At 36.8% G+C, this 21279-nt stretch overlaps 1 protein-coding gene across 5 annotated transcripts in view; it reads right to left on the bottom strand.

The window, feature by feature from the left end:
- thoc1 (THO complex 1) overlaps positions 1–21279 on the bottom strand; it is a 57858-nt gene that overhangs the window by 15664 nt on the left and 20915 nt on the right. For 3 of the 5 annotated variants that reach the window (XM_069921692.1, XM_069921694.1, XM_069921695.1), the window contains exons 7-17: positions 15948–16043; positions 15100–15182; positions 14931–15013; positions 13924–14032; positions 11460–11594; positions 10125–10225; positions 5965–6031; positions 3121–3171; positions 2572–2642; positions 1799–1894; positions 1264–1329 (exon numbers count right to left, since the gene is read on the bottom strand). In XM_069921692.1, the coding sequence (XP_069777793.1) occupies positions 1264–1329; positions 1799–1894; positions 2572–2642; positions 3121–3171; positions 5965–6031; positions 10125–10225; positions 11460–11594; positions 13924–14032; positions 14931–15013; positions 15100–15182; positions 15948–16043 (958 nt within the window). Of the gene's footprint in view, positions 1–1263; positions 1330–1798; positions 1895–2571; positions 2643–3120; positions 3172–5964; positions 6032–10124; positions 10226–11459; positions 11595–13923; positions 14033–14930; positions 15014–15099; positions 15183–15947; positions 16044–19852; positions 20438–21279 lie in introns of those variants that run through there. The other 2 variants (XM_069921697.1, XM_069921693.1) reach the window with 2 other exon arrangements.

Below are 21279 nucleotides of genomic sequence, written 5' to 3'. Positions count from 1 at the left end.
ATAGGGTAGAGAATAATTTTCCTGTGGCACAAATGTTGATACTGATGAAGAGAAGACGATGAAAGCTAATTAATGATAGTTCTCTGTCTTCAGGAATGTAAAGCAAGGGCAAGATGAAAAAAATCCTGAGCCATGAGATGCAGGATGGAAATCTGAAATAGAACAAAGAAATATACAGTACAGGAACGGACTCTTCAACTCATGAAAAGTGAGGGCAAGATGAAAAAAATCCCGACCCATGAGATGCAGGATGGAAATATGAAATAGGACAAAAAAATGTACAGTACAAGAACAGATTCTTCAACTCATGAAAAGTGAGGGCAAGATGAAAAAAAATCCTGAGCCATGAGATGCAGGATGGAAATCTGAAATAGGACAAAAAATGAACAGTACAAGAACAGACTCTTCAACTCATGAAGCCAAACACGGTGCCAAACTAAACTAAATTTCTGCTGCTTGCACATTCATGTCCTTATCTTACCTGCCTATTCACATCTATCCAGAAGCCTCTTAAGTCACTACCCTGGCAGTTGTTCCAAGCACTCACCACTCTGTTAAAAACTGCCCTGCCCATCTCTTTTAACCACCTGAAATGTGCATCCTCCAGTGATTGACATTTTCACCCTCTCATCATTTTATACATTTCTATTATGTGTCCTTGAAATAAAAGAGAATATTGCAAATACAACAGGTTGGGCAAATCTGCGGGAAGAAAAAAAAAAGCAGAGAATTACCTTTGTGAACTGAATCAAGGTGTTCTGTGAAGCAGTCACACAATCTGTGTTTCTCTAATGAAGAGGATAACTCATCATGATCTATAAATGTAATACATTCAAGTGGAAAAAGTGCTGAGGAATTGCTGACTATCACTTTGCAGAACACCTTTGTTCAGTTCCTACCTCCAACTCTATCAAAGACGATCAACATCAGAATGAGCAACGACACTTAATTCACTATATGGGTACATTGTAGCTCTCAGGACTAAAATAATGAAATTAAGAGATAACCAGACTTTCTTGTGTCTAAAATAGCCAGTTCTTATGTTAGTTTTTTCACCTAGAACAATGACTCAATTTTTCTCGACAGATGCTATGTGATCTGCTGACCATTTCCAGCTCTATCTTTTAGTTTTGATGAAAGACCATTGCTCTGAAAGGTTGACAACATTTCTCTCTTTGCAAATGCTGAGTGATTATCACCAGCATATTCCATCTTTGCTGAGACCAAATGCTCTACAAGATGTAGTTAAACCATTTCTCTAACCTGCTCTCAGACTTGCATGCCTCCATGTTATCAGGGCAGAGATTCCATAGCCGTGTTAGCTCTTCACTGTGGCAAAGAAAATAATGACATATTAGGTATGTGAAGTAAAGCCCAATGTCATTTACAAATTAAAAAGTGGATGGATGGTTTGAACACTGTAAAAGGAAAACAATTTTCTATATATTGGATAAGTTGCACCATTAAGAAGAACCACCATACAAGGTGTGCTAGTAAGCTAACCGTAATTTTTTTTATGATGCAGATCATGGAAATATTCACAAGGCGATGAGACTTGCACTGAATTTTACAGTATTTATTTCAAATTTTCTATTAAACATTATAAGATAATCATTGATGGATCCATTAAAATATTCAAGGGAGATTGTTCTCGTTCTCAAAATTAGTGATATTTTAGAAACAGTTGTAAATGACACAGCAAATCATTAACTATATCTCTTAGTTTATTACACAATAAATCAGGTCTCCCATGCTTACCCTGTCCCCAAACTCTGCCTCAAATTGTATATGTACTCACTTTCCCATCAAGACTTTCTTATTTGGTCCCTTTCCAAAGAAATCTTCAGGAGCAGGTCTTTTCCTTGACGGTTTTGAAATTTTGGATTCAGGTGGCCTTTGAAACCAAATACAACCAATTTGATTGAACTGATGATTTTTGGTGTGTTCATACATTTTAGTTAAGGAGCGAGAAAAAGCCACAAAATTTGCACACTATACACCACATTAAGTTCGTCCTCCATCCTTCTCGATGTAGTACAGGATAGTACAATTTTATGGACAAACTTCAGGCAGCACGGTTGGCATATCGGTTAGCACAACGTCTTTACAGCAACAGGGACTGAGGTTCGAATCCCACGCTATCTGTAAGGAGTTTGTACGTTCTCCCCACGTCTGTGTGGGCTCTGGTTTCCTCCCACTGCTTGAAATGTACTGGGTGTGTAGGTTAAATGGGTGTAAATTGAGCAGCACGGACTCGTGGGCCAAAATGGCCTATTACCATGCTGTATGTCTAAATTTAAATTAAAAAATGTAAAAATCCAGATGCAGTTGTTCATTAATTACATAACACAATTGTTTGTTTGAAATCCATTTAAAACAACTTCATAACAGAATTACTCAGAGACTATTGCATTTATTTACTTGTTGAATGTTAACAGGAAAGATAATGGATTTACACACCAGATGCTTGCTTACCTCTATTATCAAGTAATTCTACAACATAACTTCAGTAGTATACAAAAAGTGATAACAAATATTGAAAAAAAGTCATTAAATTTGAACATACTGTACCTTTCTTTAACAAAACTTGGGCAACCTTCATTTTTCCAAGCAATCCAGTTTTCTTCACTGTGTAATATATGCTGCAATATGACCACACGTGCTCTTAGATTATTTAAAATCAGATGTTAGATCAGATAAATTTTAGTGTGCAAATATATAATACGAAATAGACTTGAAAGATTGTAACTTCCAATAATTCAACCTGAGTTGCATGCATAAAATCAACAAAAAACATTCTTAGTGATCATTATCAAAGGTAATCTATCACCACAGCCTCAAGGTCAGATATCCGAGACAGATCTCAAGAATGAAAAGCCACATTCAGTCTGAGTTTGGTTGATTATTTTCCTTTGTAAAACCAGGAGCATGCAATATAACGCACCCAGAGAAAACAAGAAATTAACAAATGTATGTAGTGAGTGAACAATTAGCTAGAGCATTTGACCCATTTATTGATTTACTTTGGACAGCATGCAAGAAATCACTAATAGTCACTAACTGATTACTTAGTATCAAAACTCTAAATAAGAAATACAGAACAAAAATAACTTGATTTACTTCAACCATGCTGGAAAACTTTTCTCCATCAGGTGGTGTCTCTTTGAACAACTACACAAGAAATAAGAACAAAATTTTATAGAGCATTTTTATTAATAATTCTGATCTTTGCAGTTAGCAGAAATACTGTATATGCCCTTGTATAAGATGACCCAGGAATTTCCACCCGGTGTTGGTTTTGAGCCCTAGCCTTTGAATAAGATGACACCCCAAATCTGGCACTTACTGCTACCAGTGGATGCTGTTGAAAGCAAATGACAATATTTTAATAACAAATTATCATTTAAATTTTACTTGGATGTTTTAAAATAAACCACTGTCAGCTCCTGTAACAGTCCGTTTAAAGCTTGAGCAGAGCCGACAGCAGTCGAACTGGGTGGATGGACCCCGCAGAGGAGCAATGAGATTGCAAATAAGTATGCACGAGGTTGCATCAGAGCCAGCAGGAAGATGGCAGAGGTGTTGCAACTTTGTCGTCAAGAGAAGATTTTAAGCTCTTCGTATAGGACGACCCCAATTTTAAGATGAAAATGTCAAGTTTCGATGATCGTTCTATACATGGCATATACAGTTTCCTATGGACTTGCAGACTCTAATTTACAAATCAAAACAGAAACTTTTCTTTCTGCTCTAAAGCACATTCTACCTAACCTACCCAATTACATTTTGGTACGTCAATATAGTACAAATACTGTAATGCACTGGAGGACAAATATTTGAGGCCAAAGAGAATCTGAAGTATTCACAACACGAAAGTACAGGTAGTCCCTGACTTACGACTGTAATGGGGTTTGAAGGATTGGTTGTAATAGGGTTTGGTCATAAGTTAAGAGAATGGGGACCTCGGGCTGCCATGGAATGGGAAGGGGCCACTTTGGGCTGACACCGGGAGTAGGGACAATTGTATACAGTACTTTTATTACAAAAACATGAACTTGTACAGTAGTTTTAATGAAGATTTTTTTTTTAATTCACAGAGGTTGGAAATCGAGGATAACTGTAAACTGAAATCAGTGATTAATTGAATTTGACAAAAGGCAATGAGTAAAAGACCAGGGCACAAAAGGTCCTGATTCAATGTAATAATCTGTCAATTAAAACTCAGATGTGCATCTGAGGGAAACTGAAGCTTATTTGGAAATTTAATAATTTACCTTTAAGAGAAGCACAAACTTGCATTCCATTATCTTAAATATGTATGTTTATCACTAATTTTATGACCACCTGCTGGTTTGTGAAAATTAAGGCTGAATAGCCTAATTAGCATCATTATTCACTTTGGAGGACACTATAGTTGAAGATTTAAGAAGGTGTCATTCTAAAAACAAACTACATTGATAAGGAGGTACCAGATGCAACGGTAGGCTTGAAGGATAAATTCTCATGGCTCCAAGGAAGACTGCACATGGAGAGACAGTGCGACTTTGTTTAAGGGAGATCCTGTCAAACCAATGAGATTAAATTTTGAGTTTTAACAAGTCTTGTATGCAACCCTGTGGAATGCAGAGCAATTTGGTACCCAGGATCCAAAATTGGATTGGTGAGCAAAAGTAGGTGTGACAATCAACAGTTGTTTTTGCAATTAGAAGACTGATCAGTGGTGTATCAAAAAGATCAGTGCTGTTTGTTAATTGCAATAATGACTTTGATGTGAACAATAAAGTTCACAGATGTCACGAAAATTGGTGATGCTGTTAATGAGGCAGTTTGTCTTAGATGAAAGATGATACTGATGAGTTTGTAAGATAGGCAAATAAATCAGACATAATTCACACTGAAAATGTGAGATGATGAATAAAGAATTTGGATTGCTTGTCTTCATTAGATGAGACATATAACACAAGAGCAAGAAAATTGTGGAAGAATTAGTCAAGCCACAGCTAGCATACTGTGTACACAGATTTGGCAATTACATATTGGGAATGATGTGATTGTATTGGAGAGGGTGCAGAGGAGATTTGCCAGTGTGTTGTCGGGAATGGAGCATTTCAGTTACAAGGAGAGACTAGATAGATTGTGCTCTTTTTCCCCAGAGAAAAGAGGCTGATGAGGGACTGTTTGAGGGATACAAATAGGAGGGGAATACAAAAGACAGATAATGAGAACATTTTCCACTTAACAGAGGTGTCTGAATCCAATGGGCATAGATTTATTGAACAGGAAAGGTTTTTTTTAAGAAGGGATTTGGAAAAGGATTTTTTTTTCCAACCTGGAGTGTGGTTGAAAACCTGAATGCACTTCCTGAAGACATGGGTGGAGGTAGGAACTCACATCTGGGTACTTGCATTTGACTGAAGGTGCCATAGCAGAGAAAGCTGCAGGCAGTGCATTGGAAAATGGGATTAGTTTGGAATTTGATGGTGAGTGTGGTCACAGTGAACCCAAGGCTCTAATTTTGTGCTGTGTGATTCTATGCTAAGGCTAATGCATTTGAAAACATCTGAATCCTAACCAACATTCTTTAAGAAACAATTTAAAAGTAAAATGCTACTTCTTGTACAAATGATACAATTACTGGAGCAGAAAAATCACCTGATCATAGATTCAATGTGTGATATGCCAATGGTGCAATCCGTGGGAGTGGGAAGGTACAGGGAATTTATTAATGATCAGTCCACATAACTTAATCATATAAAGTGAAGGTAAATGAAAAAATATAATTTTAGATTTGATGCATAGTCTTCACTCCGCTGACTTTCTCTTGGTACTCTTTTGCTCCAGATCCCAGCATCTCCAAACTTGTGCCTCCAATTAAACAAGTTGTTCAGTTTTAAATTAAATATTATATTTGGGAAGGTTAATTACTTTATTGGAAAATTTGACACTCAATTGATTTCAACCAACCTGATAAACTGCTTTGGTGGTATCTTCAATCCAGAGAGATTGTTCATCAGTTAATACACAATAGGAGCTGTGAAAAAGAATGACACCACGTCACACTTTATATTTTTGTCTATTGTCGAAGTTCTAGGTTGTGAATGGTGTTTAAACATTATTTGGGAGTTCCATGCTCATTTTGCTTGAGGTCCCCCCTACAAAAATATATTAAACATCACTCGGCATCATTTGTTCTACAGTGAGTTCCTTGCTATACAGCTCTAAGCTTAAAATACATATTTTAAATTTAGACATACAGCATAGGCCCATTAGCCCGTGCTGTCAAATTACATCCAATTGACCTACAACCCCCATACGTTTTGAAGGGTGGGAAGAAACCAGAGACTCCAAGGAAAACCCATGCAGACATGGGGAGAACGTACAAAATCCTAACAGACAGCATGGTATTCGAACTCTGGTCACAATCACTGGCACTGTAACAGCATTGTGCTAACCGCTATGTGAACTGAGCCGTACTATCTCAACTCCTGAAATATAAAGCTTAGTTATTTTTCTCCACCAACACCCCTGAAAACCATTTTTAAGGTATCCTATAAATAATCACTGACTGCCATCTCTTCTAAAATTACATAAATACTAATTCTCTGACACTTTTCCAACAATCCTGAATAGGGAATTGGAGGTGAAAGAAGGCCACTCAGTTCCTTATGCCATTTCTGCTTTTCAAAGAGGACTTAGTACATTGGGTTCATATGTCAAAAGATAAATTGGCCTGTATATTTCCCAATGTTAGTCCTGTGTGTGATAGATGTAAATCACAAGTGGCCACACTAATGCATATGTTTTGTCTTGCTCTGTTTTGGAGAAGTATTGGACAGATACTTTTTAAAGACTTTGCCAATTATACTGGGTATTAGATTGCAACCTAATCCATTGACTGCTATTTTTGGAATTATAGCTCCAGAGGTGGGTCGAGCTCCCATTACTGCACATCGGGTTTTAGCCTTTACTACACTGTTGGCCAGAAGAGCCATTTTATTTAAATAGAAAGATCCTAATTCACCAACTTTGATGCAGTGGTTCTCTCAAGTTTATATCATGTTTCAGATTTTAAAAAAATTAGGAGCTGCACTTTTGATACCTCTATTAAGGTTGAAGAGACTTGGCAGCTTTTTATAAATTATTTTTGTATGAGTTAATTTGTATTTTGACTTTACCTTCCAGACTATTTTAGATTTGCTTTTTTTTAATTGGAAGGACAATGCAAAATAGTTTGCATTGATCTCTTGTAGTGAACTCTCAGTTTAGGGCCCAGCCATTTGTTGTTGCTGTTTTTGTGTTTATTTTAGTAAGTTAGATGGGGTTTTAATAACAACTTTTCTTTTTTCCCCTTTGTTGAATATTCCAAATTGAGGAGAAAGAGATAATATTGTTCAATATATTATAATGTTATACGTTGTTATGCATTGATGTTTCTGTTTTTACGATTTGATTGTTTTCTATCCTCCTCATGTATTATTTACTCATGTTTGATAAAAAGATGACTGGCAATCTTCTACCCCAATGCCACTGTGCTGCATATTCGGCATTGTTTTCCCGCAAAAAGAAGTCTGCTGGAGCTCTGCAGCAACACCTGAGAAATAAGAGGAATCCTCAACGTTTCAGGTCGGAAATTTTCATCAAGACTAGAGAAAATGACATTGAATAGTGTGCAGAATGTGGAGGCTGGTGGGTTGAAAGGTGAGGGCAAGTGGAATATTATCCCTGTTTTGTTTGGAGGGAGGACGGTGCTGAGAGAAGACTTCAGGATATGGAGGAAGCGTGGGAGATGTCTCTCTTGATCACAGTAGAGGGGAAGCCATGTTCCCTGAAAAAGAACGATTCAGATGTTCTGGAATGGAAGGCATCTTGAGAGTAGATGCTGCAGTGACAAGCTGGGAGAAAGGCATTTTGCTCTTAGACTTGAAAAATCTTTTTCTCCCACTGCTGCCTGCTTGACTTGCTGTCTTCCTCCAGATTGTTTTCTGCTCCAGATTCCAGCATCTGCAATCTCTCATGCCACCATAATCTCTTACCCTTAATATGTGAAACAATAGATCTGTCTCAAATACACTTATCAACAGAGCCTCTGCAGTTTTTTTTAAATAGAGTTCCAGAGATTCCTTGCTCAAATTGGAGGGATATTACACAAAATATAGATATTAATGCACATTGAAATGAAACAGACGAGGGGTACAAACAGCAAAAAGGGAGAAATAGGTTGATCACCCTGTTGGTTGGGGTTCAGACAGTGCCAACCTGAGGTTGACTGCAAGTTGGAGGACCACCTCTTTTCTCTCTTCTGCCCTCCACCCATATTCACCCATGACCTCTTGCCTGTGGCCCTGTGCTTCCTCCCACCCCCCCCCCCCCCACCTTTTATTCAGGCGCCTGCTGCTTTTTGATCATACCTTGACGAAGGGCTCAGGCCTGAAATGTTGGTTACATATTTTTGCTACATAAATAATGAGCTTTTCCAGCACTTTTTGTGGAAAAGAAAGGTACATCGGGGAGTCCCTCAAGCTTTCCTGACAGACTTCCAGATGAGAAAGTGGATTGTTAACTGAGCTTGTTCTACAGCTCAGATGATTACATTAGGAAACTGAATAAATTCTACACAGAATAACTATGTGGAGTTTCAACATTATCCATTATCCATGGCTATTCTAGTGTACTCCCACATCCTAAAATTGTGCATGTTGGTAGGCTAATTTTTCTATGTAAAGGACTCCTTGTGTGTTGGTGAGTGGGAATGTACAGAGATTTTTTTTTAAATAGATTGTGAGGCATTAGTGTAAATGGATAGTTGATGGTCAGCTGAAAGGCATGTTTCCATTCTGTAGCTTCAAGCATCAATGTTGAATGTGATAAAATAAGCTGAGGAATACCATTAGATCATTAAAAGAAAAATAGGCAGGTTTCCCATCTTGACCATTATTTAGCAAAAGTGCACTAATGTCTGTGGCTCTGTGTCAGCTGATCAACTACAGTGAGAAGGCTGAGATAATTGGCAAAGATTAATTGATGAAAAAAGAACAAAGAACATTTAGTCAGTAGGGAAATTACACAAGACTAGTTTTCATGGAAAGAAATTCCATATTTCAAAAAACCTCTCCTGGAGCTAGTATATCAAGGCAATCAAGAAGAAGCCATACCATTCCCTCTACATTGCAAGAAGTCTGATGAGATTTGGTATGTTATTGAATACTGTATCAAACCTCTGAGGTGCACTGTGATAAGCATACGGCTTGTTCGCATCACAACCTGGTTTGGAAATTCATCTGTCCAGGAGTTCAGATGGCTCCAGAAGCTAACAAACACAGCCCATTTCATCACTCTGACCTCCAATTCAGTGAAAGCATATTTGTGAGGAGCTTCTTCAAGACAGCCATCATCATAAAGGATCCCTACAACCATGGTCACAACCTGTTCTCACCAATACCTTTGAGGAGAAGGTACAGAATCCTGAAGACCCGCCTCTGGGCTCAAAAACAATTTCTTTCCAATAACTCAAGCGTTTGAACTTCTTCATGAATTTACTGAATTAATCCAGTTACCCCAATCAGCTACTGCTCCACAAAAGGAGCAATGCGTTATTGCTCAGTCACCTTTGCACTTGGATAACTGTGAATATTTATTATCTAACTTTTTTTGTATTTCTTTCTCTTTTTAATTCAATTAAGGATACCTGTACAATTGTGTTTTTTTTTTTAAAAAAAGGATTGTGTTCGTTTGCAGCAAGAATTTAGGTGCACATGTACATTGCAAAATGTATTGGACAATAAACTCATTTTGATTATCATGAAGTTGTTTTCAATGACTTCCACTGAAAAAAAAACACAATTTCAGATATGCTTACAACTACATCATCTTTTGTACTTAAAAAAAAAAAAAAAAAATTCTCCAATATACTGATTTTCATCTTTAGCCTTTCTGCTTCCCTTGCATTTCACCTCAAATATTATCGAGGGCTGGCTGATCTTTACGTTATTTTCTTGTTTTATGCTTGATCTCAAGAACCTGGAAGCATTTTCAACTCTGACATTTCACTTAATGATACAATAAAATGGGATAGTATTATTTGAAGATGTTAAAACTATACAAAGCAAATTCATTCACAAGATTACCTTTTAAATTTAACTTGGCCCTTCAGGTACTGAAACAATATCAAATATTGTAAAAGGATATGCCGTCTAAAGTTGCTGTCATTCAGTTGTAGGTCCATCAGCTAGAAGAGAAATAAAAAAGTCAGAAATTGAAGTCAGGTGAATTTGTATGAACTCAAACATGGAAACAGGAATTGGGATTATTTCATTGCATTTCAGAAGCCCATGAAGTGAGTTTGGAAAATATCGGTGATTTGGGTATGGGTTGCTCTCAAAGTTTTAAGTAGATTGAAGACATCTGGTATATACTTACTTAAATGCTCTGTTGTCATTAATAAAATTAATAAAAAACATTTTGATCTGTGGTAAAATAGCAAAGCAGAACTGAAAAACTTGTACTTTTAAGGCACTTGACATGAAACATTATTCTTTGTTGTATCTCTAACGATTTTAACCAAACATTCTTTATTTAAGAATGTATCTAGAACCTCATAATGGTATGTTAAATATTTATTCATGGACTGCAAAATCTATTCTATTCCCAATTAGGACAACTGGGAGTCAGATGATTTACTTTATCTCATTGCTTTGAAAAAAAAGAATTAAAACAAAAACTAGATTCCTTCTAAAATTTAAAATTAAACCAGAACTGGGACAAGTGAAATGCATTGAATAACCACATTTTATTTCCTATCTGTTAATTAAATTTTCTTGGCCATATTATTAACAAGTATTTGGAAGTGACCAAATTTGAGCAAATTTTCATATTAATTTTATCTATATTCTCAGTAAAACACTAATTGGAGATGAAAGTTGAATCAGAAACAAGAGACATTTGTAGTGATTCAAGAAATCTTCAGTTTTTGAGCTAGGTGAAGGTTTGAACTCTGTACACTGAAGTTTGTAATGTTCATATTTTGCAGTACATCCAGTTGTTTTGTCTACATCAGGGGTGGGCAACCCTTTTTAAAAAAAAATCTCATATTCGATCTTAAGCAATCCCTATGCCATAAGTGCTCTGTGATTTGTGAGGTATTGTGAGGTGATAAGTGGGTGGAAAGAAAAAGGTTTGAAAACCACAGTTTTTAATCATACCTAATTGACGTTATGTGCACGGTTTCTTAATGCCAAAGGAAATGGGCCAATGACAATTTTTCTCAAGTGAAATATTTCAATAACAATTGGGTCACATTAAGCAACCTCTTACCAATCACAGAATACTTATGGCATAGAGAATATTTCTGGCGGAATGTGAATTTTTTTTTAAAAAAAGGTTGCCCACCCCTGCTCTATGTGTTACAATAGTAAGGTAATGCCAAATAGACCCTGGAATCTCACCAAAACAAAAAAATATACCTTCTCGCTGGTCAAGAATTTAGCAAAGTAAACGTGTTCCTCCCCAGGTGGTTTTAATTCTTCTTGCTTCTTCTTTGAAGCTTGCATATCATCCAGCTTGTAGCTTCTGAAAACCTCTAACACTTCATCTGAATGCTGTAAAATACGTTATGGGAGAGATATTGGATTGAAAGACAATTTCAATACTGTACAAGTATAAAAAGAGACCTCTACTCTCCTATTGTTAACATGGGCTGTGTGCTGAAACAATGCTTAATGAGTGAGATATAGTTCTTGATTATCACAATTAAATAATTACTGAAGAATGTTTAGTTCTTACAATTTAATAGCTTGTATTTTTGGTTTACATCAACCTTAATATGTCCTCTGATCAACTCTTAAATCAAGATATTTAAAAGAGACTTGGCAATAGAAGGTAGAGGGTACTGGTGTACGATGTTCCATCGATTAGAAGACTGTGATAAGTGCTCAGATCTTTTCTCTTCATGACGTATTCTAATGTCTTTGATGTGAACCAAGAGAAAGGGGAGCAGAAAGGGGAAAGAATGGAAATAGTTCAGAAGAGAAGGGACATGTTACTTCCTTTGGATTCTTCCCAACTAAGCAAACAATAAAGAGAGATAATAAAAGTAAACTAGCACAAAATATAAAAAGAGAGCAAAGGAAAACTTAGATCCCGGGAAGATGAGAAGGGGGAATTAATACAGAAATGGCTGAGGCCTTAAACAACAACTTTGTCTCCAGTGAAAGACCTGTCGAACAGGCCAATGAGTAATGTTAAGGATGTGATAAGAGGTCAGATGCTCAACATAATTGCTATCACTAAAGAACAAACCAGTGGGCCTTAGGTAAAGTTGTCCCCTGAGTGCAACACGATAAGCTGCAGATTGCAGTAAATATACCGAAGTGATGGAGGAACTCAGCCGATCTTTTCAGCACTTAAAGGAGACAAATATATATTGCCGATGTTTCGGGCCTGAGGCCTTCAAGGAACAATCAGAAAAGGCAGAAGCAGGATATATCAGAAGGTCTCAGAATTCAAACAATGGGGGGAGAATCCAGACCAACAAGAGGTGTTAATTGAATATGATAAGGGACTATGTGAGACTGTTATTTAAGACATGGTAAATCAATTTATGTACTGTAGGGGAAAAGGCAGGTAAGTGGAGCAGAGTCCACAGCCTGATCAGCATTGATCCTACTAAATAGTGCATCAAGCTCTACTGGCCAGATATCCTACTCCTGCTCTCATTTTTCTTGTGCAAACCTCACAAACAAGGAGTTAAACATCACCTGCATCCACCTTAAATCCACTAGTGAATTCCATAAGCTTGATTTTCCCAAACCTTAAACAGGTTCTTCTGTCCCATAACTTGTCCTACAACCTAGACAATTCTTACCATGAATTACTTTGCCCAATTCTCATAATTTTATCCCCACAAGCACACTATATATGGAGTAATTTAGACACTAATTTCAAGGTCCTCATCTTTTGCTTTCAAGTCAACACTTTAACTTTCTTTTTTGCTTCTGAAACCTTGCATGTGGAACCAAATCTTTTCCTTCTTACGTTGCTGGTCCCTCTGCACACTCTCAAATGCATTCTTTACCATAAAAATCAGGAACATTTAAAAAAGGAATTTCAAAAACAATTACAGAAATGAATCTCAGAGCTCTTCATTGAAAATATACCATGCCTATTACATTTCTTCAGTTCCCTCTGGTACTTTCTCTTAACTCCTTTGTGGTGTCACCTCAACTAATCTTGAATGCAAATGGTTTGAAAGTGGTACACAGTCTAAGATTCCTGCACTTTCGGATAGACACTCGATTATGATTTTGAACTCTTCCTCTGGGGTGACCATCTTCTTAAATCCATAATTGAAACCTTCAGCTGCAGAGTGACCTAAGTTCCCACTGACGTTCAGGTGAATACAAAGTATCCTGAAGTTAAAACCAAAGGGTCTCAATTGCTTGTTTGTTATTTTAGCCTTAAGATATTTTTATAATGAATTTCTTATCCAAATTGAAAGTGTTTTCTTTTTGCAATAAAAGCCCTGGTATCTGGCACCTATGGGGATTGATAGATGTTGGATAAGTGAATTTTCCTATTGCTTGAGATTATGTGTGGCACGATTGACGAACTAACAGTGAGGCATGCCAATTTTAAATTTTCGTATTTTTTACCATTTATTTTCCACGATTTGTTTGCTGGTTGCTTGAATTTTGCATAACTGGGGTTTTACTATATATATTTTTTAAATACTCTGCATGCTCTCATGTAGCTTAAAACTTTTGGCCTGTTTGTTCTCCTTTTGAGTTTCTAACAACCCACCCTCTCTTCCTTTCAGATTGAAAATGCTTAAGCATTGTCCCTTGATGTAAACCAATTTTTCAAAAAAGTGCAAGCGCAACGAAAGAACTTTTAGAAGATAAAATGAATTCATGTAAAAGTAAAGCTTACCTTCAAAAATGTTTTCCAAGATATTTTCTCATAACACTGCAGTGGATTTCTGAAAAAGTCTTGGAGTGACCAAAATTTCCGATATAGGTTGTAATCAATGGGCACAGAGCTATTTCAAATTTAAGAAATTAATGTTGAAAATAGTTGTAATAAAATCAGAATGATATATAGGTCATGCAACCCTTTAAAGTCGTGAAAAATACTCATTCACTTTATTCAACTGGCAGGCAAAAAAATGATTTGAAATGAACTTCTAAACAATGCAAAAATATCAAGAACAAAAGTGAAGATGATGACCTGTGCTCGAACAGACAGAAAGGCTTTGTTCACAAGTACTCATTTAAAAATCATTTTCCAAACCTAACGAGCAATAGACGATGCTTTTATCATATCCTTAGATTTCAGCAGGTTTTCCCCTGCAAACATTTCCCAAAAGTAAAATTTGGCATGCAGTTGAATTACAAAGGAACATGCACTAAGATAATTAGAACATAATTGCTTCATCACAGGGGAGTGTTTAAAATAAATATCTTTCTATTTCTACTTTATTTTTGTTCATTTTAAAAAAAGTTTATATTTAAAACAAGTTAAATCCTGAATATGCCACAGCTGAAATTAACAGCATGTTTCTGGTAAGGTAATGAAAAGGATCCACAGGCACTGGACTTAAGGATTATACCAGACTGAGAATTTACAAGAATCAGGAAACAATGAATCAAGTGTGGCTATTTTTATTGGTAAACAAAAGATTCAAAAGATGACTTCAGATATGATGCCCATTAATAGTAAAATGGTCAGGACATGGAACTTGATGACACAAGTAGTTGAAGATATTTTTATGGGAACACTGGATAAGTACATACAAAAAACAGATGCAGACAGATAAATTCTTTCTTCACGTTCGTCAGTATTCACAAAATAATTTTAAATATGCATGGTTCAAAAAAAAAGACCCTGGTATGTTTCTGTACCACTCGGAGTTAATAAAAAAGTTAAGGTATTTGTACCAAGTTGTAGGAGGTTCTTCGTCACCTGTCTCTCCTTCTTCAACTTCCATTCCATCTTCTCTATCTTCTGTGTGCTGGAAATTCTCAAAATATAGCAAAGATATTAAAAATACTTATTGCATGTCAGTTTACTCTGATTGAATATAGCTTCATCTGAGATAACAATCACCTTTTGCCCAAGAGTACTCTCTTGTTCATTGGTATTAAACACGGTGACATTTTCCAGGTTAAACTGGCTTTGCAGATTGAGTCCTGAAATAAAAAACCAAGAATTATTCACCAATAAACTACTTCAGTTCAGCTGTGAAAACTCCTGGCTGGTTCTTTGAAATGCTAATTTTATTTCCCCTCACTGATGAGCCAAATTCAGCGAATTGGTTGGTTAGGAGTGGAAAGGGACAAAAGAATTAAAACAATCTTCCTTCAGATCTTATGGTAAGAAGTATTGGACTTGAACTTTGAAATAGGAAAAGCAATTTGCTTTTTTTTGAGACGTCTTTTTGTCTGCTGTAAAAATTTCAAGAGAGCGAATATAATAATTAGCGACGACTGGAACAAATATTGCATGCTTCTGACATGAAATTTCATGGGAATTGTAGAATCAAAAATAAAGCAGCAGGCAGAAAAAAAGGGTGATGCACTGTAGTAAAAAATGAGAGTTGTAGTATTTTACAGCACGGAAACAGGCCCATCAACCCAACTTAGCCATACCAACCAAGTTGTTTTCTGAGGCTCGTCCCATTTGCCTTCTTCGGCTCAAATTCCTCTCAACCAGTTAAGTGCTGGGAACTCTCAGAACATTCAGATTAAACCATAACCACACTGCAAAGATATGGTTATGAAAACTAAAAGTGGAATTTTGTTGGGAGATGTTTTAATGACACTTAATCCCAATGAGTATTATTTACAATTTTTCCCTGCAGACAACTAACTGAAATAATTCTATTTTATTGTAGTCACTACAAAGCTTCATAAACACAAAAAGAAAATACTTTTCATGCAGTTCAAATTTTTTACCTGACTTTTCTGATAAGGGAAACAATCTTGCCAGGAACAGCTGAATTCTTCCACAGAAAACAGTATTTTGAGACTTGGAAAGTCTTCGTAGGAGATCTGCAAATTTATTACAGTTAAAATTTAAACAAGAACTTACAATAACATTGCACTGAAGAACACTCGGTAAAGGTAATGGTTCCAATATTGTCATGTAATACAGGTGCCTAATTTTTTTATCTGGTATTCCGAAAATCAGCAACCCCCAAAAACCGGCACTTTTTTCAGTAGATGACACCTGTTCATCAAAGATGGAGTTTGGCACTGACGCAACCCTTGCTTAACTTCCGTGTATCCTGTCGCATTCCGCGTTGAGAATTTGTGGCATCGTCACCTAATAAGTGACCCTTCATGGCGCGCGCCATCACTAATTAGTGCAATTATCACTTTATAAGAGCAATTCCCTGTCGGTGCTGTCGCTGATTAACACAATTGCTACTTTATAAGAGCCCCTCCCTGTCGAGTGTCATCGCCACCCGCCATCCCAGTCCACACTACCAGTCAAAGCCTCTGTAAAGCCTATGAACATGGCAAAGGCATGAATACTCCCCTATTGGTAGCAGTGAGATGAAGAAAAGGAGTTATTGTGCAGAAGGTGGAGTTATTGTGGAAGCTTGATAGTGACGTATCTGTGAGTCATCTAATGGAAGACTAGGGTGTGGGATCATCCACCATATATGATTTGAGGAAACAGAAAGAACAGTTGTTTAAGTTTTACAGTGAGAGTGATGACTACACCGATGAATAAAAGGAAAACTTTGCATAGGGCAAAAAATATAGATATTGATCGAGTGCTTAATGAGTGGGTGCGACAACGAAGAAGTGATTGCAAGCCACTGACTGGTCTGTGAAACAAGCTCGAAAATTCCACAAAAAACTGAACCTTGAGGGTGTAAGAATATTCACATAGTTTGGCTGCATAAATGTAAGCAGCATCACGATACAAAATATCTTTAAAAATCTATCGTGAAAAAACTTCTGTAGATTATGAACTTGTTAATGCATGGAGAAATGTAACTGAAGCAACATCAAAACATGCTTGGCATAGACTTTGGACGTGAACAATGTTCGATGAAAATGAGCCTACAGGTGAAGACTTTGAAGGTTTTCATGTCAGTAATGAGAGGAGGATGATCGCTAACCTCATTTCCTATGCCAGAAGTGTTGCAGTAGAAAATGTAAGCATGTTAGAGGCAGATGACATGGAAGAAGTGCTGAACATTGACAATGATGCACCCGCTGTGCATTCCTCGAGTGATGGGGAAATTGCTGAAATGATGTAACAGACCAATAAGCATGAGGAGAGTCGTGATGAGGACGAAGACATTATGCACACAGGTGAATAAAATGCCCATCGATGATAGAGTTAAAATGTGCGATCAGTTAATTGGTGGGATAACAACATTCATTTATCAGTGAGCGTGAGATCATGGCTGTTTATTCAATTAAAGAGAGACTGCTTAGATAGAAACCTCTTAATTAAACAGATAACACTGGAAGAAGTCTTTAAAAAGAGTTCATTCTGATGTGATGTTTGAGCTGTAATGTGCGTTTACTGCATTTGCACTGTGATGTCTGAGCCAGTTTTAGTTTAAATATTTACTTTAAAATAAAAAACAGGCTAATATTATTATGGTCTTTATTTATCTAATTTAACACCCCCGTGTCCCCTGCTTTGAATTTGATATATCAGTGAAAGTTCTTGTGATCCAAATTCTCTCATCTTGAATGTGTAATTCTAATTGTTGAAGTATCCAAGTAAAAACAATTAGCTGCAAAGAAAGAAAGTAGCTACAAAATTTTATTTTCTGACAACTGTACTGAAGCGACATGGAACTCCAATAAAATGTTAGCGTTCAGCACCTAATAGCCTAAAAACACTTGAGATTGTCCAATCTCATCACATTTGCTTAAAGGGACTGCCATTTTAAAATGATTCTGAAATCCAGAAGATTTTGAGCAATGGCAGGTGTCTGGTCCAGACAATTCCGGATAAAAGGTTGGGAACCCTGTACTACATTTAAAAATTCTTTAACTTTTATCTACTGAGACAGACAGACAGTTGCCACTTTATCCAACACTCCTCACAGAAACCTACAGCACCTGGTGTTCCTAGGCGGTCTCCCCTCCAAGTACTGACCAGTCCTGAACCTGTTAGCTTCTGAGATTGGACAATCTCAGGTGTTTTTAGGCTATTAGGTGCTGAACGCTAACATATTATTGGAGTTCCATGTAGCTTCAGTACAGTAGTCAGAAAATAAAATTTTGTAGCTACTTTCTTTCTTTGGAGCTAATTGTTTTTACTCGGATACTTCAACAATGAGAATTACATATTCAAGATCAGAGAATTTGGATCACAAGAACTTTCACTGATATATCGAACTCAAAAGCTTAGACTCAAAGATTACACAGTGTAGTAACTAAGCACAGGATCTTTAAAATAATAAATGTGGCACAAGAAGACAACAATAAATCTAATGGCAACTAATACAACATAATAAAGGAACTTATACAGATAATAAAGGTACATTGGGGGTAAATTCACACAAGTTGTGAACAGAAAAATTATAAATTTAAATTTCGGCAATACCTACAGATTACTACCATTAGTTTCAACTTTGGAGATGTATCAATGAGGCCCATTTCCTCAACTACATTTAGAAACATGCAATTCCAATAACTTGGTAACTGAATGATGCCCCACCATGATCAAGTGAATGACTTGTACCCAAGTACTACTAATAATTTAAACTCCATTGATAAGATTGTACTTAACATGATCTCAAACTCCAAAACAAGTCATCAATCACCCAATGGCATGCATTGAATGTTTACTTAGGATTTAGTCTGGGATTTTTTTTAAAATATGGACAAATAATCTGATGTTTAAAGCAATTCTGGTATTGAGAATTGAAAAATAAAAAGAATCAAAATCTTAGGTGATTTTTTAAAAATATCAAAATAAAAAGCTGGATCAAGGGATTACAAACAGAATAAGATAAATGGAATTCACTCAGAATGAAGATGCTTAACAATTTAGATGTTGAATATCACCTCTGATAAATTTAATTCATGTAGTTTTATTTCAATGTACAGTTTTAATTATTCCATCTATCATAAACTTTTAACAATGAATAGGATTTATTATTTACCAAGGTCATACCACCAATGTGCACAAGTGCTGCAAAACTATGCTAGCAGTTTTAAGTCATTACTTTTAAACAGTGGGGAAAAATGTTTGATTTTTATTCATAGTCTGCATATAATGGTCGAACTCCTAAAATTTAGAAAAGATTATGATCCCCATTCCACTTGCTGACTAGTTCAACACATGACAATTACAAAGAAACATTAAAATTTTGATAATCAGACATGCTTGGTACTTTTGTATGTTATTCCTATCAATTCTCTTAACACATTTTTAATTTACATTTTTAAAAAAACATTCACAGTATCATAAAACATTTTCAAGTGAATCTGGCAAGTTTTAAGAGTATCTAAAAGGGGTCCCAGGGTATTTAAAGGGAGCACTGAAAATATCACATGGTGAGCCAGATGATGAATATTTGGGATAGCTGAATAGTTACTGCACAAAGGCTTATGCTTTGGAATGTGCATTCAGCAATGCATTTTGTGGGGCTCAAGGGTGCTGCCAAAGTTGTCACCCCTAACTGCTCCAAGATGGGGGTGTTGGAATAAATTTCTTAAACTGCTACTGACTTTCCATCTGCTGTTAAGATACTCCCACAAAATGGTCTATTTCACTTTCAGAAATTGGATCTGATGATGATCATGCAGTCGGAATACATGTGAAATCAGAATGTTGGAAAGGACCATACAGGTGACAGTATTTCAATCTGCTCACTGACCTTGTGGTTGTCGAAGTTGCAGGTTTATTGAAAAAAATGCAGGGCATTTGATAAATGCTACATGTTGGGTATAAGCCTGCCCTCTGCTGGTCATCATGATGCCCACGTCATGATGTCATCCTTCCATATATACAACCCTGTGTGTCAGTAGCCATGTTAGTCTAATAGAAGGATGAGAAAGCATCATGTCTCCGGGTCTTAATTGTGTGAATGCATACGCAACAGTGGTGACAAGAATAAAACAAACCCTACACATACTCCATGCACCAACTGTGAGAAGGAAAACAAGTGAAGGTAGAAAACCACTATCTAACGACCCCAACAAAATTCCGCCAAAAGATCAACGTGAAAGTGCGCCAAGATGGCAGAGGGAAAGTTCAGGGAATTCAACCAAGTAGAAGAGAGTTGGGATAACTACTTAGAACAGTTTAACCACTACTGCGTAGCCCACAATATTACGGAAGGTCCCGTAAACCGCAAATGTGCCCACTTCCTCAGTATAATGGGCAGCAAAATATTTGACCTCCTTAAGCCTTGCTAGCCCTGGAGGATCCAGGGACAAATATATTAAATGAATTAAGGAACCATTTAAGCCCCAAACCACCAGTTATGGCAGAAAGGCAATGATTCTAAGAAAGGAGACAAGGTCTAGGAGAAACAGTAAGTGAATACCTGGCATCATTGTGCAAACTGCCAGAGCACTGTCTTTTTGAGCAGTCTCTAAATCAGGCTCTGCGAGACAGACTAGTGATGGAGTTGGAAAATCGCCAAGCAAGGCAAAAATTATTAGCAATGGATGAAGATGTTACATTATAGATTATATAGAGGGTTGCCTGCAGCTCTGAACTGGCAGATAAAAACTTGGATGTGAGTCAACCAGACCGACTGGTCAGTAGGTCTTCCTGCCAACAATGCTTCCATTGTAGGAAATATAACCACCAACCAGAAAACTGTTTCTTCAAAAATTTTAAATGCAACCATTGCAAAATAGAAGGACATTTCAAAGCTAAATGTCCACTTCTAAATCGCAGGTGGCCTGCAAATAATCAGGAAACTAAAGTCAAAACAATTGCAGAGAGAGAGAGGCAACCTGGCAACGATGATGATTACAGCCCAACAACTGACTTTCAAGCTCCTGAAATTTCAGCTCGAGATATTACACATCCGAGGAATAAATGGAGGGAACACAGCAATCTTTATACAGTTAAAAATAAACGAACACCCCCTGAAGATGGAGTTAGACACAGGGGCAGAGGTGTCCCTAATGCCGTTACATGTAAAGGAATGCTTGCTACACCACCCGGTAAAAGCAACTGAACTAACTCTTAAGATCTGTTAGAGCAGACAGAATCCAAGTGTTTGGAAAATTTTCGGTCCAAGTGCAATAGAAACAACAGCAACGAAAAGCACTCTCACTCTCTACATCG

Source organism: Narcine bancroftii, chromosome 2 (assembly GCF_036971445.1).
Source record: "Narcine bancroftii isolate sNarBan1 chromosome 2, sNarBan1.hap1, whole genome shotgun sequence".
In the NCBI taxonomy this organism is placed as follows: domain Eukaryota; kingdom Metazoa; phylum Chordata; class Chondrichthyes; order Torpediniformes; family Narcinidae; genus Narcine; species Narcine bancroftii.
Note: the sequence above shows the minus strand (reverse complement) of the source record. Positions and strands in the feature narration are given on the sequence as shown.